The sequence below is a fragment of the Coptis chinensis genome, chromosome 3, assembly GCF_015680905.1.
Source record: "Coptis chinensis isolate HL-2020 chromosome 3, ASM1568090v1, whole genome shotgun sequence".
Taxonomy (NCBI): domain Eukaryota; kingdom Viridiplantae; phylum Streptophyta; class Magnoliopsida; order Ranunculales; family Ranunculaceae; genus Coptis; species Coptis chinensis.
The window spans coordinates 27608436-27633837 of NC_141458.1; the positions used below are offsets into that span (position 1 = coordinate 27608436).

General features: G+C 36.7%; 1 protein-coding gene, 2 long non-coding RNA genes and 1 pseudogene across 3 annotated transcripts; 3 read left to right on the top strand and 1 right to left on the bottom strand.

Annotated features, from left to right (window-relative positions):
• The first annotated feature begins 3748 nt into the window (after positions 1–3748).
• On the top strand, positions 3749–6003 carry LOC147508950 (uncharacterized). Its single transcript, XR_015216473.1, has 4 exons — positions 3749–3888; positions 4314–4369; positions 4743–4959; positions 5734–6003. It is a non-coding gene; the product is annotated as an uncharacterized LOC147508950 (long non-coding RNA).
• Positions 6004–10649: 4646 nt separating this feature from the next.
• On the bottom strand, positions 10650–12390 carry LOC147508951 (pentatricopeptide repeat-containing protein At4g15720 pseudogene; annotated as a pseudogene).
• Positions 12391–15239: 2849 nt separating this feature from the next.
• On the top strand, positions 15240–15826 carry LOC147508952 (uncharacterized). The gene is made up of 3 exons (XR_015216474.1): positions 15240–15309; positions 15444–15579; positions 15681–15826. It is a non-coding gene; the product is annotated as an uncharacterized LOC147508952 (long non-coding RNA).
• Positions 15827–22587: 6761 nt separating this feature from the next.
• Positions 22588–23835, top strand: LOC147508953 (uncharacterized). The gene has a single exon (XM_086597677.1). It carries the CDS (start codon positions 22588–22590, stop codon positions 23833–23835), a length of 1248 nt encoding a protein of 415 aa, XP_086453803.1.
• The last annotated feature ends 1567 nt before the right edge of the window (positions 23836–25402 follow it).

Genomic DNA, 25402 nt, shown 5'->3' on the forward strand with positions numbered 1-25402 from the left:
TGGCAGTAAAAGTGGCAGTTCGAATAACACTAGCAGCAGGATAGAAGGAAGTTGTTTTTCAAGGAGATTGTGCAGAGGTGATCAAAGCATTCACAATCCCGAACTGTCCTTGGGCTATGGAAAGCTTGAGAGACTCTATAAACAATCTCTTAACTTCCTTGCTTTATAGTATGTTTTTTTGGATTAGTAGGAGCTTTAATGGGGATGCCCATGATTTTGCTAGCTGGACTAACCAACAGTTAAGTATGAGCAGTCTTCCAAAGTGTATGCTGGATCAGAACATACAGCCTATGTACTTCTAAGGTAATAGCTACAATATGAGTAAGTTAGTATAAAAAAGAAAAACATGATGGAGAAGAGACGGGGAAGAAAGAGGGAAGATTATACATTTTTTGTGGGGACAGTTCTCACTACACCAAAATTGGATATTTGTAACGCACACTTTTTTTGATTTGTAATGGTTTTTTAACGTAAGTGACTTGCTACTATTTTATTGCCGTAAGGAACTATTGTAAAGCGTTACTTTAATTTTCAGTAATAATTGAATTAATTTCTAACGTTTTTACTTACTTTTTGTTTGGGCGTTATCGTCGCAAAGCGTTCTTCAAACTTAAAATAAACTGGGAAAAAAGTTAAACTGAAAATTAGAAATGTTGGTATGAGGGAAACTGAAAAGAAAATTAAACTCAACCGAAAATTTCGGGCTTTTCACAACCCTCTTAACTAAAATAAAATAGATGAAAATTTCAGGCTTTTAATTTTGGGGTTTTGCTTGTGTCCTCTCACTCTGCCCGTAAGTAAGTAAATCTTGCTTGTGTAGTAGTTCTCATGGTTGAAGATCTTTAACTAATTTCTATAGTTGTAGGTCCCGCGAATCTCTCGAACAATCGGTCTTGCATGATGCAAGATCTAAATTATTATAGCTATTGGCGACATGAAGATCAATGGAGTTTTGATATGCCCTTTGCGGAATTATTTTTCTTAAAGTGCCAAATCTTAAACTTGAGGTATGTTGAAATCGGCTTTTGGTTTTTCATTTTATATATTAGCATGTTTCAATAAGCCGCTCGTGGGATAGCCACCGGTATGTGACTAGGTGTTTGATGAGTTTCAAAACTGATTACATGAATTCAAGTATTCTCTAAGACTTTTCAACAATTGAAATCGATTAGGCGACTATAAAATCTGACTTAACTCATCTTATATAGTCTTTGCAGTGTAAACAAGTGTTACATTAATGTTTTTAAAAGATATTCTTCCCATTCTTGCTTGATTTGATGTCATGAAGGTTATTGTTCAAAGTATGCTAACCTTCTTGGAAACAACAAAAGGTGTCCTATCTTGAAACCATAACACTTGCAGTTTGTTGTAAGCAAGATTAGCTTGGACTGATTGTAAATTCAAAGAAATTATGCTTGCTTAAGTTATAATACTTCCAACAACTTTTGTACATTTGTTAGAATGTTTACTTGCGTAAGTTTCAATGCTTCCTGCTATTAGTTTACTTTCTTAACTATATAGGTGAGAATTTAATGAATCTTCGAAAGGTTACTCCCTTATATGGAAACTATAGTGTATGCTTATTGAGGTTTTGTAACATAGTTTGTGTTTGGTTTTATATCAAATTTACATTATTATTTCGTCTTTATGTTTGTTCATTTGTTCCATTACACAATGCCTGTTTTATCATGATCAATTCACTTCATAATTCCAATTAACTACCTGATGCAATTATAAATGGACACCCCTCCTTGTTCTGAATACTATACCCCTATTTATGGAGCAGATGTGACACCCGATTTCCAAGTATTTATGGAACACCTATCTTTGGGAGAGTAAATGATAACTTTATCCACTGGAGTTGATGATATTCTTTGTTGCATGGGTACTTCATGCCCGCGCCGAATCTCAGACCGATGTCTAAAGTCGACACTTTCGACACTTGTACCCAACCTTTGCAACACAAATTGACATTCTATTTACTTATTTGAAGTAGGGTAATAAAATATCGATGTTTGTCTGAATGAACTCTATTCTGCAGGTAATGTGATAATTTCTCACGAGCCCATTATCTTGGCTATGGGCTCGAGCCTCTGAACACTCTTAGGCTATGGGCAAGAGATAGAAAAGGTATGGTCGATGAAAAGCTTGAGGAGGAAGCTTCTGTGAGGAGAAGAGGAGTAAGTTGTCTTGTAGTAACTTGCCTTCAACAGAGGTGAATACATACATCCATTTGTAATCAATTTAGTTTATAGTTTACATCCATTTTTGTTATTTTTCCTACCTTCTAGACTGTTTAGAAGCTTGTGTCGGGTGGAAGGAATTGGGAGAAGCTTTAATTTTGACGAAAGTACGTTGCATAGTACTTGGACTGTTTGGTAGTTGAATTGCTTACTACTATTTGTTCTTTTAGCGTGAGCAGCAATACCTACTTGGCTAGTTTGATGTAATCCTTTGCAGTGCTTTAGCGTGTAGGAACTGTTCATCTCAGGTTCGAAATGTTTTTATACTTTTGATTGATAAGTATTTATATGAGATCCTTATTCTTCTTGAAGGATTCTCTTCTTCGTATCATATCTAAGTTGGCTTCTGAATATGTGTTCTTTTACCAAAGTATCAAATTTATATTAAAACGAGAAATGTAAAAGAAGTACATTAAGCCAAGTATAAGCCTTTGTCTTTAGAGGACCAGAAATCTGAGTTACCTTTGCTAGGATAAGTTTTTTGGTTGCAAGTTTGTAATATATGTTAAGAATGTTCTTTAAAATGGTAGCAATAGTGTAGGCGTGTAGCGTATGTCAGAAACATTGTATGGGTTAGGTTTTGGTCACGAAAACAAAAGGGTGTTATCATTAGATGGGTCCTCTATAAAAATATATACATCTGTTTGTGGCCTATACAGTTATGTGCATCCTACAAACTATTGTTGTGTGTTTAAAACCTGGGGTACTTGGAGAGATGTCTCAAGTCCGAATGTGAAAAGGCACATTCATATAATAAGTCCATAACCGTTGAGAACTCTAAACCGAAAATTTACTTTAAGTAATCCTCTTTGTTCAATCTGTGGAAGTCTTTTAGATGGGCAGGAAAAGAAAGCCATTGTCCTTTAATAAAGATTTTGATCCAGTACTTCAAATCGTCCAATTAAGTTGATGCTTGGCCCAAATATTCACCATTCACCAAGGTGTGGTAGCATTGAATAGTCAACCCATTATGAAAGCATATGAGTACGTATTTCATTGCCTCTTTGTTCATCTGCTGCTGTCTTATCTTTTCTATTTGTGCGTCTGCAGCTCTCAATGGGTTCTGAGTTTTAGCTTGCCTTTGTCCCCATTGTTAGATGGTAGTGATTCCCTTGTATGTGCATTCAGGATTTGGTCATTAGTGCTTTAGTATGTTTTATGTTCCAATTAGACTTCTATTGCTTTCATGGTAATTTTCGTATCTGACATTTATTTCACTTTTGATTTTCCTTTTTAACTTCAGTTAAGCGGGATCTTTGTTGAGGATTGCATTAAGAAGTTCACTCTGTTGAACTCATAAGAATTACAATTACGCAAACCGGTGTTGGCATAATTCTACAATAAAATATTGATCAATTGTAGGAGGAAATGAGGTAAGTATTGGACGTATAGTATTTCTCTAGTAGTCTAGTTTAGGGAAGTCCTTTCTCAGACACACACATGCGTCCTTAGAATAAAGTAAAATATCATACATTAAATTTTTTTTGGTGCTGGTCATGTTTTGCAGACACATATTGAATCACTCAAGTGCTGTACCAAGGAAGATTCATGTGACTGCAGAAATCTCTTTCCTCAAGACGCTATACTGTCGTCAAATAGTTTCTCATGCGCTATTAAACAATTACGCATCACTCGCTGTCCAAAGGTATGTATTGTGAAAATCTATACCAACTCTAGGCTAAACCTAGAATCATTTTGTGCATATGCAGGAGATTGGTGTTGAAAATAGATAAGAGTGGGTATCTGCTATGGACATTCTCATTATGGAGTCCAGTTACCATTTATAATCTGTTTGGTTTTCTTCTTATAAACCTTTGTTAGTTCTTATATTGCACCATATATATTTGGTTTTTTCACTTATTAACATTTTTTCACCGTGACACACTTATTAACGTTTAGAAAGCGTAACTATGTAAATTTTTCCATTACTTAATTTCGGATAATTATCGAAATTAATTTGTCAAGGTGAGCTAACACATTGATACCGTTAGAAAAAACAAATCAGAAAAATAAAAGACAGTCCAAAACCAAAGGATGTCATACTCATCTCTCTCACTTTCTCACTTTCAGAGGGCCGAGATGTGGATACCTCAAACCTAGACTACCTGATCTAAAAAGAATTGAAGGTAAGTTTTTTGTCTTCTTCTTCTCCTTCTTCTCCTTCTCTTTTTAGGGTTTGGAAAATTTAGATTTTTTATTTTTGCTTCTTCCTCTTTGATTTTTTAGTTATTAGTAAAGATATTTCAAATCTTTTCTTTACTTGTTGTCATTATTGGTGTTGGGTTTAATTGGATTTCAAATTTTTGTTTTAGAACGAGGTAGGGCTTTGTCAATGGTACGCTCAACATTTCTGATTGGGTCAATTAATTTTGCTAACGGGTATTTGAACACAAGTGTGTTGGTTATCTCTTAATATTCGCTGAATATTTTAAATTGTTTCATAAAAATTATGTCGTTGTTCAAAAGTTTTAATTTTTACTATTTTTTCACCCTTCGCAGATCTTGTTTCAATCTCTTGGTTTGAGGGGAAAAGGTATGAAAATGGTGGATTTTAGAATTTTGTTGTTAGTTTTAGTGTGTATTCCTAATAGATTTTTCTTGTTGATCTTTGATTAACATGGTTGCAAACTTGACGCGGAAACAGTGATAAAATGATTCTAGATGGATTAGAACGTAGATGGAGAGCAACAACAGGAGGCCTAGCAGTTAATGAAAGGTAAGGTCTTCATGTGGTTTTCTTTCGTTTCATATGTCACAAGTGTATGCAGATGCTGGAATATTCATGAGTTTTGTTTTGGAAGATGAGTCCTTACATATGAGTAGTGTGAATGTATGGTGTATATATATTCAAAGTGTCATTTTGGTATATAACACTGATAGAGGTGTAGTGTGAATGTATGGTGTATATATATTCAAAGTGTCATTTTGGTATATAACACTGATAGAGGTGTAGTGTGAATGTATGGTGTATCTATGGTTGGAACTAATAGAGGTGTATAACACTGATATTTTGGTATATAATTTATAGTGTCATTTTGATTCGAGGATTGGCTATTTGACTTAACTGCCATTGGTCGAGATGGTTAAGTAATTTGGTTCTCTTAATCAATATATATTTGAGTAGTTTGGTTTATGACCGAGGTCTGAGGTTTTAATATATGTTATGAAAGTATATTATTTGATTTTCAGGTTATGATAGAATTTATGTCTATGAAATGTTGAAAATACAGAGGAGATTCTGCCGAAATTTTTATGTCTTTCGTCAAGGTGTCTGACAAAGTTATAGGGTTTTGGGGCGGTACATAAACTTTCGTGTCTATACTATGCTTCTATTGCTACTAGTCTGCTACCATACTATCTTTTTTGAATTATATAGTTTGAGTATAAGGAGCTACTACTTAAGAATAAGATATAAGTATATATCTATACATATTTGTTTTCTACTGCCTAACTCTCTTTTATTTATTTCTATTGTTGTATACGATGAAAGGGACTTTTCTGATGATACCATCCCAAAGTCATCCCCTGATGCTTGCAACTATTGAAGGTGGGAGTTCTGTACAAATGACGTGAGAGCTTGAGTTTAAGGACAAGTCCCATTGATTTGGAAAACAATGTGTATTTCATTCGTGGCGAGTCCTATTTATGAAAAGATGTTTTGGTGATGTTTTTTTAATAAAAGATTATGTGATTGGATGTATTTTTTTGTTTATGTTATGGACGATTATAGAATACCTAATAAGTGGGGGCATCTTTATCCCGGTTTAGTAGTCTCCCAAAAATGGTGATTTTACCTTTTTTGGGGGGAATTTTTTTTTTTTTTTTTTTATATATGAAATAGTTTTGTAACGGTGGAAAACTGTAACTAAGCTTTGTAATAAGTAACACTTACGAAGCAACAAAACCGTTACCAAAACGTTACAAATTCTATAAATCAGTAACACAAAAAAGCATTACTAATTCTATAAAACTGTTACTGTTGTTAGAAAAGAGTAACGGTCAAAAAACGTTACTAACTCTATAAAACCGTTACTATTGTTAGAAAAGAGTAACACAATTAAGCAAAGAAAACCGTTAGCAAATATTTTTAGTTACGGAAAAAACCTTTACAATAAATAATTTTGTAACGGTTTTAAACCGTTACGAATATTAATAACGAATTAGAAACGCCAAAACTGTGACGCAAAAAAACCGTTATAAATATTTTTAGTAACGGTTTTTGACCGTTACGAATATCCTGTTTTGGTATAGTCTACCTCTAAACTAAAAATTGTGGGTATTGCTGACGTGGGGCTGCCACCTATTTAGACACATCAGTAGGTTGAAATAGTAGGTCATATAAGTAGGTCTGTCTAGCAGTGGCTCTTTGCGTACTGTTACAGGGACAACCATTGTCTTGTAGATGACTAACAACCCAATGGTATAATGCCACGTCACGCAAGAGAAACTTGCTACTTATTCAACCATGCTTTGAAAAAAAAATAAGAAGAAAAAGATAGGCAAGATTAGGAAAGCAAGAAGTTCATCTTGTTCAGTTGTAACATGCCATGGTTGCCTTTTCATCTTCGACCATGTTTGCCCAAATAACCGTCGTGACTTCCATCACTACCAAATTTTCTCAAATCTTGAGAAAATACAAATATTTGGACTGAAAAACTCTAGTTAAAAAGATCGACAACATCGAATCATGTAGAGAAAGCTAAATTTTGGTAGATATTCAAAAATTGCTCCTTTCCAAATTAAATACAAAAGATTGTAGTGTTTTTCAACAAAAAATTATGATTTTTAAAACCTACGGGTTTCATTATAATATTTTGCATTCCTAATTAAGTCCTTGGTACGGTTAAGCAAATTTGGAAAGATATAGTGGTTTTCTGATGAAAAGAGTTGTATATCTTTTTGTTGTTATTTTGTTTTGTTTTTCTTAACCTAAAATAAGAAAGTAAAATAGAGAACCGGATGAAAGAGTTGTAAGTTTTTCAACTACAATGTGGATTTAATTGGTTTGGATGTTAGCCTGAAGACAGATTTTATTCTAAACAAGAAGATTGTAATGGCTTGCCCACGAACTAGCTAGTGGGCCTGCATGTATGGCTCCGCGGATGTGTCATGTGTCTACTGGTGCCATCAAGTTTATGTGATGAATGATGCTCGTATCTCAATGACAATCCAGTGTATAAAGTTGAAATGTATTATTCCTGCCAGTCTATCTAAGGTCCTAAAAGCTCGCACCCATTTCGTATAATAACTTATGAAAGTTTCGGAAGCCTTTGTGATACGCGTGGAGTTGGAGCAGTGTTTAGATCAGGCGAACGTAAACAAGTTGATCGAAGGACCACAGGTACCGCCATAACATAATGTTATATAAGGAACTTCAGTCACACCACAAATCTCATTATTTTGCAACCAAGAGAAGAGAAGATGATTAATGTACCTGTTGGGTTTCGTTTCCAACCTACGGATGAAGAACTTATTTATTATTTAGTAAATAGAGATGATGGAGGATTTCTTAATATTATGAAGGATTCAGTAGAAATTTATGGAAGCAATGGAAAGGAGCCAGGGTAGATGTTCAAGGGGAGTTCAGTCGATGAGTTTTATATTTATACGTTGGTCAAGAAGAAGTTTGGTAATGGAACTTACTTCGATCGAAAGACGGCGACAGGAACGTGGAAGGGTCAGGGAAAAGCCAAGAAGATTTACGATTCCGAGAATAAGTACAAGGTCATAGGATATATGAGGACTTTGAATTTTTTTTCTTGGATGCTGGTACCCAAAAAGATGCTATTGGTAGCTGGATAATGCATGAGCACATGTTGGAAGAACATCCATGTGATCAAGAATCGTGGGCACTATGTAGGATCAGGAGAGGGAGGGGTAATGTATCTTCATCCCCGTCCAAGAAAGAATGTTCCGAGCCTCCTCCTCATTGCGGTAATGAGACTGCATATTCATGGAAGTCTGCACCTGCCTTAGAAACTGATGCTCAGCAAGAAAAGAAATGCAGAAGAACATCTGCGTCTGCCTTAGAAAGAGAAGAGAATGACAAGTTCAAGAAGGGCATCGACAACTTTTTTAAAGCAAACGCCCAGTTACTTGGTGATTTAGACTCAAAGGTGGAAAAAGCAAACACCCAGTTACTTGGTGATTTAGACTCAAAGGTGGAATATCTACTGGGTCTCTCGGATTCTGATTATGTTAGTATGAGGCATCAAGTGAAATTGGCATTGCCTAACAGAGAGAATATATGGAGCCTCCTCAACATGGTGATACGACTGCAGATATTACAATGTTCGAGCAGTTCGAGAACGCCTTGGGGTATTTTACTAATCCAGCAAACAACCAATTACTCAGTGATCTAATGGTGGATGAGCCTCCTCAACACGGTGATACGACTGAAGATGTTGCAAGTTTCTACAAGTTCAAGAAGGAGTTAGGGTTTTAATTTCTATTGGTTGTTTTGATTTCTTTTAGAACTACGTGTTAGCTTGATCCCAGTAAGTGAGGCAGGGTTTCATGTTCCCTGGCCTCCAGGGTACATAGGCAGCCCAGGGTGCAACACCAAAAAAAAAAAAAAAAAAAAAAAAAATAGATGATTATCTCATATTTTTATTTTGTTGTATATATGTATCATGATTCATGTGTTGTAACTAATATTCTATATTTGAAAGGCAAGTTGGGTGTATATTAAATGTTTTGCTTTTAAGTATATCTACTATTGGTACATTCTTCAAAGAAAATAACAAAGAACAAAAACAATGGCAACACTGCCATGGATATCCTAAACACTTCATTTAGTACTTTTCAACCATGTAGGAGAACAGAACAACAACCAATTGAAGGTACAACTGTACAACCGTCTATGTAGAAGCCAAATTAAGTCAATGCAACTTGATTTCTCACATCACATGTATAAGACATCTACTGTATACAATTGATGGGAATCCAGAGTAAATGATTTCAACTTTGTTAGGTGAGTCCGATTTTACTGTGCTTGACCTGGCCTAGTTTACCTTGTAAAATTTGTACTCTGCGGAACTGACAACAATTTCCTGCTTTCTTAAAGCTTCATTTCCAGGTTGATTTGAGAGTCACAAGAACATAAAAATGGCATGTAGTTTCTGAACAACCAAGGGCAAGTTTATGGCTCAACAGCATACCACCGAAAAGAGTTATGAACTTGTGATGCATCAACAATATCATGACATGCAAGACTAAGTTCTAGTATTAACACAAAGATGAAGACATTAACAATTTTTTTTTTTTTGCAAAAAAAGCAAGCGGTTTTGTATTAACTCGAAAAAATCTTTACAAGTACATTTGAAGACATCAGGTCCTTCTCAGGTAATCCCTTCTCAGAAGCAACTTCTACATATGGCTTTATAATCTTAGCCTTACATATTGTAATCCATTCCTATGCTCTTCAAGGATTTTGTCCAGTTCCTTCGTTTGGGGGTTAGTAAAGATGTTACTACCTTTTGGCCCTCTTAAAGAGGCCAGAAAAGCCGCTGCTCTGTTGGTCTCCCTGTAAACATGGACAATTAGCACTTCTTGAAGTTGTTGTTTCAAATCCCATATTTCTCGCACCTAATCCTCAACAGTCCATGGAATATCTTCTATTTCATTCATAATTTGGGTAGCTCTTCTGGAGTATGTGGTTATCTTGATCTTCATGTAGCCTTCTCAAACACATATCCTCAGCCCTTGCAAAATTGCAATTATCTCCTGTGCTAAAATAGACCTTGTGTCCCCATTATGATCTCTAATGATGCCACTTGAACTAACCATCATGTATGAGACTCCCTTCTGTGTTAAGCTTCAATATTCCTGGATCTGGTGGCACCCATTTGAAGGAGATGAGATCAGGGAGTTTGAACTTTACTGAGATATTCAGTCAGCTAATAAGTTTTCTATTCCTAGGATTATCTTGTATCCTAGTAATCCTATTATGGAGAATTCTTTTGATCTCTATTATCAATCCCTTACATAGAGTTCTTTCATAAAGTCTTTTTTGAATCTTCTGCTGTTCTTTTCTCTCCAAGTCTAATATAGAGTGGTGGCTAGGCATACCTTAAAGATCTCAGAGCAGTGTTATTTCTTCTTTGTTGTGTCTAAGATTCATCTCCATTCTTTATGTGCTACTTGTACATTTCTTTGGAATCCCAGTACGATGATTACCTCCTTCCATATCCTGCTCGTGTAATCACAGTTGAAGAACAAGTGACTAGTGTTTTCTCTCTCTTTGTTGCAGAATATACATTTAGAGTCAATTAGAGCGGTTTAATATCTTGATCCTCACCAGTTTATCTTGTGTGAAAAGTGCTCCCGAGAGTACCTGCCAAATTTAGAACTTGTGCCGAGGTAAAGACCATTTCCCCCATATTAACAATTTTGATACATGTACGATTACCAGAAATCCCTGCAAGTGCATGACCTGTCCCTAAAATGATGAAATCTGTTTAAATCTCTAACAATAATATCCCTTTCCACAATGTCACTGATAAGCTTGAAGGCCTCGTGACAGTTCCAACACATTCTCAAGTTTTTCATCACTCTAACTGTCACCCCTTTGGGAATGTTTATCAAGGCAAATCCTAACGCCAATTTCTCGATGTGGAGACCAACAATAGTCTCTTCAGCTTCCTCTTCAACGTCAACAAACACTAATTCTTTGCTAGCACTTACATACCCCCTCTCCTTCATTCTGAGTTATAGTTCCTTCAATACAGTCGCGATTTTTGCTTCTTGCGTGTAAGAAGACAAATCTCCTGCATAGAATATGTAAGTTGCATCGTTGATCTCAATCCAACTACACCCAGGTTCCTTTCGGATACCATGTCGCTCCATCTCAGACCGTATTTTATAGGCATTATCCCACTTCCCAATTTTTGCAAATGTATTTGACATTGTCACATATGCACCTGTAACTTGTTGGTCTGAATCGATTAGCCTTTGTCCAGCCTCAACAGTGATATCTAACCTTCCATGAGTCCTATAAGCCGATAGAAGTGAACCCCACAACAATGCTACCTCTTTGGCTTTTGTACGAACAGTCTTAGCCAACTGGTGAGCTTCATCAAGGCGACTTGTACGACCGAGCATATCAACAGTGCAGATGTAATGTTTTGCATCAGGAACTATCCCATGCTTTGTGTACATTGAATTCAAATATTCAAGGCCTATGTTAACAAGACCTGAATGGTTACAACCATGCAAAACACCAAGAAAAGTTACATCATTGGGTTTAATTCCCCTTTCAAGCATCTCTTGAAAGAGGTCTAGTGACAAATTCCCCTGCCCATACTTTGCAGCTCCCACAATCATTGATGTATATGGAATAACAGATGGGTTCTGAATCATCCGAAAAACCTTATTCAAATATGTAATGCAGCTCCATGTGTTACTTTCCCTGTAGCTAACCTACCTAAGCTTGCACAAGCACTAATAATGCTTCCTCAAGTAAAATGATTCGGCGACATTGACACAATAAATTCCCTAAACAACAAAAGTGCTTTCTCCCCTAATGCATTCTGTACATACACTGCTATCATAGAAGTCCAAGAAACTACATTCCTATAAACCATTGTATCAAAAACTTTACGAGCTTCAACAACATCATACATTTCCCATACATATTGATAAGCGAAGTACAAACTCCAATATCATCTTCTAAACCAATAATCTCAACATGGGCATGAATTTTTCTACCATTTTCAACGTCCGAAAGAATGGAACAAGCATTTATGACAGTAGTGAACGAAAACGAATTAGGCAAAACATGACTTTTTAACATCATTTCAAAAACCCCAATAGCCTTTTAAGGTTTTCTACTATTAATATAACCAGACATGAGAAATGTCCAAAAAACGACATTCGGATCATGCATTTCATCAAACAGATTTTTAGCATCTTTAATATTTTCAAGTCTTACATAGGCGTTCAGAAGATGGTTTGCTGTAATGGTATCATTCAGGAATCCAGATTTTACAATGTTAGGATGGACTGAAATTATAGAATTTAAGGGTTTAGAGTTTTGGAGGTGTTGAATGAAGTGGGGGTTTGTATAGAAGTTTTGGCGGGAAAGGTTTATTAAGGGTTTATTAAGAAGAAATATTTTGGATTTAATGTGAATCTTCACCAGGTTCATATTTACTTATTTAGTGTCAGTTGGGGTATTTTGGTCATTGTAACATGGAAAAATTGTTCTTGCTAACAAGTATGCAAAAGTTGAAGATGAGGTCCAAGAAAGAGAAGCAGACAATTTTGTTTTGGAGGTAAAGTAGACCAGTGTTTTTTTAAGTGTTTAAAGTGTTTTTAAAGGAATGCTCGTGGTTATCTTATTTTTTTTGTTTGAAAAGTGATGCACTCTTACTTACTATTCCTTTTTCTAGACGAAGCAAGTTTGGTCATATCTTTGCCTTGTCTTTACAAAATTTAGTCTAGATTACATACATAATTGGATGAGAGTGAAAGGATTTGAGTGACACCTTTAATGGGTTTTGATAAGTACCCAAAATTGTGTTTTAAACCCCGCAGAGACATTACATTTGGGTCAATTATGTGTTTAATAAATGTAAATTAATTGTATTTTCATGTTTTCACAGGTTTCAACAGTCAACGATAAAATACACACAGAATCTACGTTTTAACATGAAATACAGCCGAATAAAGCTTGGACTTGAAATCTTCAGTATCAGCTCATTTAAAGCTCCAATCTGCCAGCAAAGCTCATGGACTCAGAGAACCATGAAACAAGTTGAAGAATCCAAACTTGAGTTCCTGAGCTAGCCAAAGGAGTCATGTTTGGGTCAAGACTTGGTCAAACTGACTTGTAACAGTCCGAAAATCAGGAGAAAGTTCAAATAGTGACATCTTCCGTCTCCTAACTCCGATTGAAGCATATGACCTATCAAAATGATCAGCGCAGAAAACTCTACACAACGGTATATTGTTTTTACAAAATGGACGTATGGTTTGAAATCAGAGATAAAGCCAAGCACGTCACTATTCATCGAAGACGACGTAGATATTTTAGATTTTTTATTATTTAACTTTTTGTAAAGTCAAAAGATGAATAGTTCCGAATAGTGTCAAATAATGTTGAATAGTTTCAAATAGTGATTACTATTCCTTAAAGTCAAAAAGTTGAATAGTGATCAAATCTCAGTCGTTGGATCAGATTTCTGAGATTCGATCACGACCGTCCATTCAACTATAAATAGAAGGGTCTAGTTTTAGTTTTTCTCATGGAATGGTTAGCATTCCATCAGTAGGAGTAGAGTAGTTTACTGCTTTCCTAGTGTAATGAAGAATTTAATTTCCAGTTTTTAATTAAAATGTTTTTAATTCAGTTTTATTTTCTGTTAATTAGAATAAAACTTTAGTTATGTGATCTCAGAGCAGAAACTTTGCCCGAGTGAGAATTATATCTGTTTGGGGAGTTAATAAAACTCATGTGAGGGAAAATCTTCGTTGTTGGTTTGGTAAGTTGTTTAGGAAGAACAACTAGACCTACATCCTATCCCAAAATGATAGTTGGTGTAGTGTCTAGTTAGGGATCAAAGTGATGAGCTTAGAGATAAGTCATTGCTTTGGTTCCACTTGCTAGCATGTATGAGCTTAGAGATGAGCCATACATGTTAGGGATTAAGTTTTCTTCTATTAGACTTGTCTATGAGTTCTAGGAAGAATAAAATGAACTTATCAAACAACAAAACTTATTAAAATCATTAAGATGAAATATTTTGCAATTTTATTGAAATGTGAACGAAATGACAAACCCGACCGCTGTTTTACAGTCAGATCAGGTTTCATGCTTAAAGACAATGATTTTAGGGGATCCATAGTTTGAACTTCTTACTTATGATGGCTGCTATTATGCTGTCTTATGGATAGTAACTGTATGAGCCTTTTTGTTCCATTGGTTTGTTTTTTGGTGATCTCTTTTGTCTCTCTCTATATACCTATTTTGATCAAATATGTGAAGCTGCAAAACACACACTTAGAATTGGCCTCGAAATTGTCATTTTAAACTGAAGGCCCCTTTAGAAGTCTCTATGAATTTAAGGATTTTTAGTGGTCCGGGCGGAAATGACACTACACCAGATTTTCGAAAAAAAAAACAAGACTACCGACGCCCTTCTTTAGTCTGTTATGAGCACGCACCACGTGTGTCTTTGAAGTCCCCGTGAGGCGTCGGATCAGAACCGAGAGATAAAAAGCAGGAGAGGACAAAAAGAAAAAAAAATCACTTTTCACTTACCATCTCTCAAACCCTCGCTCTCAAATCTCTCTCAAATTGCAAATCATTCTCGAATCTCAAATCGCTCTCAAATCACTCTCTCTCAATCACATAACATCTCTCTTCAGGTACTTTTGATCACTTAAATTGATTTTTTGATTTCGATCCCAAATAAATGATTTCAGTTTTAATTTCGATCACTTCAATTGATGTTTTGATTGATATCGATCACTTCTTAATCATTACAGATTGTTCACTTTCAGCTGTTTGATCATTGTTTTAATATCATCAGTAAGTAAACAAACCTTGCTATCATAGCCCTAAATTTTTGTATAAATGTTAAATGTTTATTTTGGATATGTTTTTAGCTTATTATTGATTGGTATTGGTTTTTTGTGATGTGAAGATATGAAATAAAGCTTGAAATGACTTGAAATGTGTTGTCTCCTTATTAGAAAACATTAATGTTATGGTGGAAATGACTAGTAATGGTTACAAAAGTATTAGTTAGTTATAATTCAATTGCATTTTGTCAGTTGTTTGTTGTATTGTAAGTTTTAGATTCGGAAAAAAATTAACGAATTTTAGCTAAACTTCGGTGTGTGTTTAGGAATTTTGGAGCTTCTCGAAATTTGGAAATTGAATTCCAATGCTCCAATACAATTAACGACTTCGAATTAAGCTTGTTAATACACTACGTGGGTTGTTTAAGATCTACTTCCGGGAGATACTGAAAACACACAAACTATTTTGTATATAGACTGTGGCAGGAGAGCATTGTCTTGATTCTTGAAAGTTTTTTTCTCATCACCTGTAAAACAGCAGGTTTGTTGTATCATCTCATTTCTGTTTTTGGTATTTATTCTTTTGTTTAATTTTTTTCTTCCTTCAAAGTGAAAAATGGAGATCTAATTAGTACAGTTCTTTTTATAATGAAGATTCGTTGTTTACGTGTTTAGGTGATTGATCCAAGTAACAGAGATGCCGAAAGTGGTTGTTTGTACTAAATTTAGACCGTTAAATTTGAAAGAGAAAGGAGAAAATGGTGATAACCTTTGCATCAAAAGCTTAGATTCTGAAAGTTTCATTTACAAGGTTGTTTTTCCACTCAATTCCTCTTAATTATTTAATTCAAACATTTTTTGTGAATAGCTTTTTGTATACTTGTTACTATTGGATTGATTGATTGATTTTAGGATGAGAAGGAAGATGATTCACATTCTGGTTCGATAGAGTATTCTACCAGGGATCTGAACAAGCTGTTGTGTATGATTTTCTTGCAGTGCCTATTATTAGAGGTACATAGATACACTCTAGATTGTACTGTATAATATCCTGGATTTTTAAGCAGATGATGTATTATATTATAATATGAGAATGAATTTTTTGAAATAAATGTTTTTAATGGGACTAATGGAACAATCATCACTTATGGACGGGTAAGGCAGAACAACTTTTGAAGTTTATCTTAGTGTTATAGGTATTAAGTGGCATGCCTGTATTATACCTTAAGCTGTTTTTGTCTTATTGGTTTTATACATGTCATAGTTATAGGGATAAGAGCTTGAATTAGGATGTTAGTTCATTTGTTTGTTTAAAAGTTGTCTACGCAATTCAACAGAAAATTAAGATTTCCTATTCCAATTTGGCAACAGGGTAATGATTTTATGAAAGGGGTCCGAGTTAATCCAATTTGTTCCATGTCCTTACGTTTTGCGACTATTGTGACTTATCTAATGGAGACTGGAGTACAGGTTGGCAGAGTGTTCTATCTCACTTTTTCTTTAGTCCTATATCATTGTGTGGTATCTAAGTGATTTTTTTTGTTTTATTTAGGATATGGTAGACCTTCAGATGATAGAGGTATACTTTAATAATTTTTTGTATGTAAGTTTCATTGAATATGCTAGTTTCATTGAATCTGTGTGCTTGATGGAAGAATTAAGAAGAGTTAGATATAGGTATTGTGTTTACCTGTGCTCATTGATATTGTGCTTGATAATGTTATCCCTTTATATTAGTTCCTTTACCTAAATTTACTTCTGTTTGTAAATGCTATAAACGTTGGTGGCATGGTGTTGAAATCATGAATTATATACATTTAGATATCGTTTAAAATTACATATCGTTTAAAAATTGCATGTCTCTTGGATGCACAGGAAAATGATGTATGTGGGACTTTGTTACAAGCAATGAAGTGACCTATATTAGAAACATGATTGAACCATTTTTAATAAGACGAGGTAGATAAGAAGAAGTATCTGGCAGTACTCTCACTACTCGACCATAAACGATTGTGCTACTGGTTGGTCAAGGGAGAATATGCAATAGGGGTGGTGGAGGTCAAGGTGTTGCAGCAGTTGGGTTTGACATGCAGTAAATGGTTAATCAGTAATTGGTGGTTGATTTTAAGGTGCATCATATGATACATGTCACTTGGTGATCTAGGATAATTTGTGGATGTCACTTGACATGTAGAGTATATTGTATAGGATAGAATCTTTGTGGATCTACCAATTGAGGTATGGTCATTGGCGAGGCCTTCAAGCTGGAAGTGATTCAAAGCCAGCATAGTTGCCTATGGAGGTCCTTTCTTTTTACTCAAGTCCTTTATGTTTGGGATGCTTGCACTTTTATCAAGGTTCATGTATTATTTTATTTCAAATCTAGGTTTGCAAGATTGTCGAGGGGCAGAGATATTTTAAAATGTTCAATGAGAAGCAGGTGACTGCCATGTTAAGAGCATCTTGTCAGCATCCCAAGCTAAGGGAGGACAATATCGAAACGGTATGCACCACACTAAGTTTGATACCAGTAAATCTTTTTGTTGGTACTCATCTCTTCTTTGATAATTGACATGTATAATTATGGATAATTTTACCTATATATATAGCTATGATATTTATATTACCGTTTCATTTATATCCCATTTTTATATCATTTTTACATAATAAGGATACTTCCTGTTTTATCATTGTTCCTATCATTTTTACATAATAAGGGTACTTCCTGTTTAATGTATAGCTATGATAATTGACATGTTCCTATCATTTTTTTACATATATATATATATATATATATATATATATATATATATATATATATATATATATATTATGATAATTTTACTTCCGTTCATTTTTTTTTTTTTCCATGCGGCTTTGTTGACATGTGTGTCGCATCTGTTCCTCTCCCGAGATTCGTGAAAGGGATTTGAGGTTCATTGACTGAAATGAGAAAAGGCGATATCATGTCGAGAAAAAACTTTTCTCGAAAGTAGCTTTTAGAAGGACGGATTCGCATTTAAGAGAATCAATCTTATTTGTCAAGAGAGAACTGCTGATTTATTTGGAGCACATCTATGTAGGGTCACTAGAAAGAGACCTCAACATGCAGGGGTTGTAGCTGGGAGCAGGTAACTCATTTTTATGAAACTACTATAGTCTTAACTGTTCTTTTGAAGCATAAAAAACTACTAAGATATAAATGAGACATGCAAAACTTGCTTTACTTACATGTTCAATTCTTACTGATCTCTCACTAAACTCTCTCCTCCATCCTCTATTTTTCTGTTGACAATTTTTTGATTCCCCCTTCACATGTCATGCAGAACCGATATAAGGATATCTGGTATGAACACAGGATTGAGTAACTATAGCTTGTGCGGTACGGTAATGAATATTTTTCAGTAGGTAATGAATATTGTTTGCAATAATGCTACAGGAGCCCATCTACCTTCCAACAAGTTTAAGTGGATTTTGCTAATCTTAGAGGAGATGATGACCCTGATCAGGAGGAATAACTAAGTCATTATGGTTATGAATTTGGTTTTGCGTATCTATTTCGTACAGTATCTTGAGCTTTACTGGTATGATATTTTTTCGGTAATAATTCGATCGAAACTTACACATCCTTTTACATGAAATAATAATAACCATAGAAATATCGATTTTTTTATCTGATTTTAGATCTGTATATGCGTGTTTAAATGGAAACTATTTAGCATAATTAATCGATGATTTAGGTTTTTTAATAGTTTGCTCAGATTATTTAATATTATAAATTTGAGTTTATGTTGTGAGATTGTTGTCTGTTGATAATAATTGATATGTGTCTACCTGAAGGGTTTGAATATGTGCATGTCCAAAATTTCTTGTTCTAAGATATTAAAGTTTGTTTAGGAGAGCTTTCTAGCTGTGGACGGATGAGTTGGTAATATAATTAGTTGGTTCACAGATCTAGTGGCATAGAAAATTAAGTTTAGCATTGAGCACACCTTTATTTGCTTTTAAACACAGTCCTTGTTTGGGTTAATCTCTATTTTAAGTTCAGATATTTGCGTTGTTGACTTGTTTGGTGCAAATGAGCTTATTTAAGGTTTGAATCATGTGTAGGGAAACACTAGATTTGAAACATGGAAGAAGATAAGGATACACAGGAAACTCCCACGAGAGGAAATGAATGGGAAGTTGTGTCTCGAAGATATTCAAAGATATCAAATCGCCCTCTGGTCTAGCAGGGTTTGAGTCAATTCATACGAGGACGTTGGTTAATTATGGATAATTTTTTGAATTGGAGAAGTAGCTAGTTGACTTTGAATTATGGTGTTTGGTTATATAGTTTGGGCTTCTAGTTATTTTGAGAATGATTATATTTGGGTATGGCTGTGTTTCTGAAGAGATTTTGGGCCAGGTAAGAATGGATCCAATTAACCTGTACTGGGTGGGTTGCTTTTGGCCATGATTCAGTAGATATTGGGCTAGGGACTTTTTTGGTCCTGATTCAGTAGACTTAAAAAAAAATGAAAAAATGAAAAACGACACATGTCAAGTGTCGTAGAAAAAAAAACGACTGCAAAAAAAAAACGGGTCACCATACGACACCCAAAAATGTTTTTTTTTTTAAAAACAACGCATTTGTAATGTCTTTTTTCAACAGATCTAGTGTAGTGTGAATGCTCCACTGGAACATGAGTTGGGATTCATATTTATGTTTGTGGGCCACTGGTCATGGGGTGCTGTTTGACCGGTTTGAGTCCTATGGTCTGCATGCTTTGATGTTTTAAGGTTTGAGCCTGAGATCTCTTACTTGATACTAGTGTATTTGCAAGCTCTACGTGCGAGATTTTCAATCAGAATGTATATTATTTTAATTTGCATGAAAATCATATGATTAAATTAAAACTTGTGAGTTTAAACTATAAACATCTTAGTATTTAAAAATAGGTCCATGCGTATGGGATTTGTAAAAGTTTTAGAACAAATTCATATTAGACTATTAGTCTATCACACCCTCAAATATATGTATTTTATAATGCCCTGTTTAATGATTGTGATGTAATGTCAAGGAAGTAGAAGGTTGCTGTCCACTTGTCTAACCCCTGATGAGCCAATTAGGATTCCCCCCCTAGATGGGAAATTAGGGTCTCTCCCCTAAATACACACAAAATTTTTTTGGTCAACCCACTTTGACTTTTTTTTTGTGTGTATTTAGGGGGGAGACCCTAATTTCTCATCTAGTGGGGGGAAATCCTAATTGGCTCATCTAGTGGGGGGGTAATACTAGTTAACCCTATAAATTATAAAGGAAGAAGGTGGTTGTTTACTTGTGTAGTTGTTGTATGTGCCTATTGAGATGCCCAATCTATCAGTGTTCCTTTTCATCAAAACTACTATGAGTGTCACCTTTCTTTGCACTGTCCCATAATCACTTGTTTTTCCTGCAATAATCTTGTACACTCATCACACCATTATACTTCCACATACAGACATACTTCCTGAGCTTTGTTGACTGCATATGAAGTAATATTTAGTCATAGAGTAGTGGACTCAGTAGCTGAACTACTCCTATTTTATTATAATTTATACATGGATTTGTTATTATATATATTACTCCTATCTGGTCAAATCCCTCTAGGTTGTTACTACCATCTGGCAGTTACTAAATATGCATGCAACTTTACTTGTTATATTTTTTTTTATGAAACCTTATTCATGCAATTGGAATACTCTATTTGTTTAATTTTTATTTTCTATCTCATGTTAACCTCTTCTGTAAGACCCTTCTGAAGAAGAGAAGAAATCAATTAGTAAAACTAAACGCATCGGTCAAACCTCTATAAAGATCTTCTTCAAATACTAATTCACTCAAACTAGGAACTAGTTCAGCTGTATCAAATGTACAAGTTTCCAGCGACCAAGTTAGTCTACCAACCAGACTCAGGAGTAGGCCTAAGAAAGCATTGATGCGGTTTGAATTGAAATCTCCCGAGAATATTGGAAATGATCGACCTAATAACTTTTCTCAATCATTTCATAACAGAGCACTTGATCTCAAGGTTAGATATGTGTTTTCTTCACACATACAGAAATTATTTATCGTGGAGTATCTTAAATTATATCCACGCAGATGGTGTGCTTTCGAGTGGTTCTACAGTGCTATAGATTATCCGTGGTTCGCTAAGAGGGAGTTTGTTGAGTACTTAAATCATGTTGGCTTGGGCCATATTCCGAGGTTGACATGTGTTGAATGGGGTGTCATAAGGAGGTAGTGTGTCTTTTGAATCATTATTTAATATCTTTGACTAAGCTTAAGCTTATTTTGGTTATGGTTGTAGTTGATTCTGTTATTATTTTTAATATATAGCACGTGTATGTTGTTGCAGCTCTCTTGGTAAACCTCGGAGGTTATCCCAACAGTTTCTACATGAAGAAATGGAGAAACTAGAGCAGTATCGTGAATCTGTCAGAACAGATTACACTGACCTACGCTCTTCGAAAAAGGATGGACTTCCAGCAGATCTTGCTCAACCTCCAATAGTCGGTAATCGTGTTATTGCTTGGCATCCAAAGACAAGATAATTACATGACGGGAAAGTACTAACAGTTTATCGTAAGTGTCGGGTTCAATTTGACAGACCTGAACTAGGGTCAGAACTTGTCATGGTAATATGTTCGTTATTTATTATCATTGGTTGCATAGCTTTTTGGACTTGGTCAATATGCTCTTTAATACTTTATCAACCCAATGACAAAGTAATTTTAACAAGTTCTGCCGCTCTTGTAGGGGAGTAATATCCTCATTATGGAATATTGCACATGCGCCAATCATAAGCAAACTCAGGACATCGATCTCCAAGACCGATCTATGAGCGTGTAGAGAAATAGTTTTCTCATTAAGGAATATTGTACACGCGCGAAGCATAAGCGAACTCAGGACATCGACCTCCAAGACCGATCTGTGAGCATCTCCCTTCATATAGGTGGTACGCTTAAGCTCGTTCAAGGATATCTCAAGACGAATAAAAGACTGGAGACAGAATGCCTCAGATAAAAACACACACCACCAGATGTAATCATCACCAAAATCTTACTTTTACATCCCATCACCGGAAAATATGGACTACCGCACCAACTCCCAATCAGCACACAATTCCTACTAAAACCAACTCAACACACATTCATAATCTCCACCCTACATATGTACAAGAGGTACACGTGTCACTAGGATCAACACTCCCTTAAGCCTATAAATACCACCTACTTGAACTACGTGAGACCTGATTCTTCTCTCCCCTTAAAATCAAGAGAAGATATCGTGAAACTTCGCTTCATTAGCTTAACTTCGGTTTCTCCAAAACCCAAACCCATCCTCCTCTCTTCCATTGCATGTAAAGAAAAACCAAAACTCACATTTACATTGGCGCCGTCTGTGGTCTCGATTACTTGAGAAACCACTTTCACACCTCAAAAACCAATAATTCTCAAGCCCACGAAGCATGGCAAGCCTCGAAGCTCAAGTTCAAAATCTCGCAAACCAGCTGGGATTAACAAACGAGAGCATTTCCTTGCTTGGCTGCTTTACGAGCACAAGTAGATGCTTACCAACAAAAACCAGTCGGTAACGTCGCTGAAAACGGCATCAACGAAGTTAATCAACAGATTAACGAATTATCACAAAGGATCGGCCAGAGTGCAGTAAGAAAGGATGCGACCCAGATTGTTCAAAAAATGCTCAAGACATACCGCGCGTCTCCGTTCAGTGCCGAGGTCCTCAATAAACCCTCTCCTCAAGATTTTATCCAACCACGTTTCCCAATGTACGATGGCAGCATGTGCCCCGGTCAGCATGTGGCTCGCTACATTCAAAGTCTGGCGCTCTATAGTTCACCCGAGTTTGATCACCTTTACTGTCGATTATTTCCAGCCAGTCTCAAGGATGGCGCACTTGATTGGTTCTTCTCACTTGAGTCTGATTCTATCAAAACCTTTGAACAACTTTATCGTTATGTTTGCTATCAATACGTGCCACAATGATTTAAAGAAAGCGGATCTTGACTCACTGTTCCAGCTATCATTCAGGGAAGATGAAACCATTTGCCAATTCTTAGGACGGTTCAAGGCCGAACTATTATGTATGGAAAGCGGCCTGAAAGAGTCTTTTGCCACACTGGCATTTTCTAACGCCTGTCGAGTGCGTAATACTGACCTCTCCAGATCATTGATGAAAGAACGCCCAGAAACGTTGTCCGAACTGTACGCTCGGGTTGACAAGTATATTAAATTGCAAGAAAGTTTGAAGCTCCATGGCTTAGCCGAGGACCAGGAAGTGGCAGCGATCTCTGATCACACCCTGCGTGCCAAGAAGCGATCTAGGTCGCTTGCACCAAAGGCAGGTACCCGACCAGACAACAGTAGAGAGTTTGTTGTCTTGACACGCTCCCCCAGTTACATACTAGACAAGATCCAGCGAGCCTCATATTTCCGACTAGATGTGAGGCAACCAATAGATCGACCTGACAAGCCCTACTGCGCATTCTATAAAGCAAAATGCCATGAAACCAATGCGTGCTGGGGGCTTAAGCACTATCTCCAAGACTTCATGGAAGCTGGTCATATAAAACATTACACCAATATTCCTGACGGAGACTTGCGCCATAAACTTATGGCTCGCCGAGTACGCAGTCGATCTCCGCCTCGCCATAACCACCAAGAGATTCAAGCTCGCTCTCAAAGCAGAGGACGTCCCAGAGACCGTTCTCGCCACGAGCGCAGACAACACTCGTCAGATCGCGACAATGCTAGAACCATTCATATGATAACTTTCCCCGATGATTCTGTAACCTCTTCCAGAGAGAAAAGACGTCGTGTCGGCGCTCTTCAGGAAGTGTATCATTTCACTTCACAGGCAGCACATGCTCCACGAAGCTCAGGTCGCAACTCAGGAGATATCATTTTCACAGAGGCCGACCTCAACAAGGTCTGCCTCCCTCACAACGACGCACTTGTCGTCCACGTCAAGATTAGCGACTGGACAGTCAAGCGCGTCCTGATCAACCCTGGGAGTTCGTGAGACATTTTGTTCTACCACACCATTCAAGAGATGAGCTTACCCAAATCAGTCCTTATAGATCCAATTGCCCCCTTTTACGGATTCAATGTCTCCAGGGCCGACCCCGTCGGTGATATCATACTCCCAGTATCGGTAGGGTCTAGAGAAGACAAAGTCAGCTGCAATACACGCTTCAGCGTTCTAGACATCAAGTTGTCCTACAATACCATACAAGGACGGCGTTTGATCCATCAAATGCAAGCCGTACCGTCAACATTGCATCAAGTTCTCCGTTTTCCAAGCCCTAGAGGAATGATGGAACTTCGCAGCAATCAGCTCGAAGCGTATCATTGTAATCAAATCCTATCAGTAAGTAAGACCGCCAGTGTACCAATCCACACAAAGCATGAGCTCACCACCTATACGATGGCAAACGACTTAGTTCCCGGAGTCAAAGTCCAAACTACACTGCAGAACGCTGGGGGCTCCAGCAAGAAGACCTTCTCTTTTGTTCAGACGCCCGCAATCGCTCTAGTAGTCGTTACTTCACCAGCCAAGACCTCAGACGTCAATCCAGTATCTGTCGTCCCATCGATCAAAGCCCCAGAGGTCGCATCAGATGTTGTCGTGCCACCATTTATGACCCCGAAAGCCGCACCATCAAGTATCATGCAACCAGCCCCAGTTCTGGAGATCACGCTTACCCCTGTTGTCATCGCCACCGAGGTCGCTCCAACCTCAGCTGTCAATCACACCGTCTCTCAAAGCGATAAAGCATTCCCAGAGATCGAATCGCCAAAAGACACATCGCCATTAGACGCAGCACCCCCAGCGGCAGAAAAAGAGCGTGTGAATCTAGGAACAGAAGACGACCCCAAGTTCGTCTATGTAGGGGCTAATCTTGACCCCACAGTCAAGGCCCAGCTTGTAAACTTTTTATCCATGAATAAAGATGTTTTTGCTTGGTCGTATATAGATGTGTCCGGAATAGATCCTAATGTAGCATGTCATAGATTAAATGTAAATCCCAATGCTAGACCAGTTCGCCAACGGCCTTGCCGACTATCCCTGCGATTTCAAAAAGCCATCAACGACGAGGTCGACAAACTCAAGCAAGTCGGTTTCATCAGAAAGGTAGACTATCCAGACTGGATCGCCAACATCGTCGCGGTCCCCAAAAAGAATGGAACAGTTTGCCTATGCGTCGATTTCACGAATGTAAATCAAGAAACACCAAAAGATAGTTTTCCCCTACCTCGCATTGAACGGCTTGTCGACCAAACCTGTGGTCATGAACTTCTCTCCTTCATGGACGCGTATAGTGGATACAACCAAATCCCACTCGCTGAGGAGGATCAAGAGAAAACCTCGTTCATTACAGAGCAAGGAATTTATTGCTACAACGTCCTCCCGTTCGACCTTAAGAATGCTAAAGCGACGTATCAACGTCTGGTAACTGACATGTTCCAGGATATGTTAGGAGATACCATGGAGGTTTACATCGACGACATAGTTGTCAAAAGCAAGAAAGCAGGCGACCACCTCACTCACCTTGAGCAAGCGTTCTCCAGGTTATGCCGAACTCAAA

Coding starts and splice junctions, on each gene's coding strand:
- LOC147508953 (XM_086597677.1), top strand. CDS start 22,588: ATGGCAGCATGTGCCCCGGTCAGCATGTGGCTCGCTACATTCAAAGTC.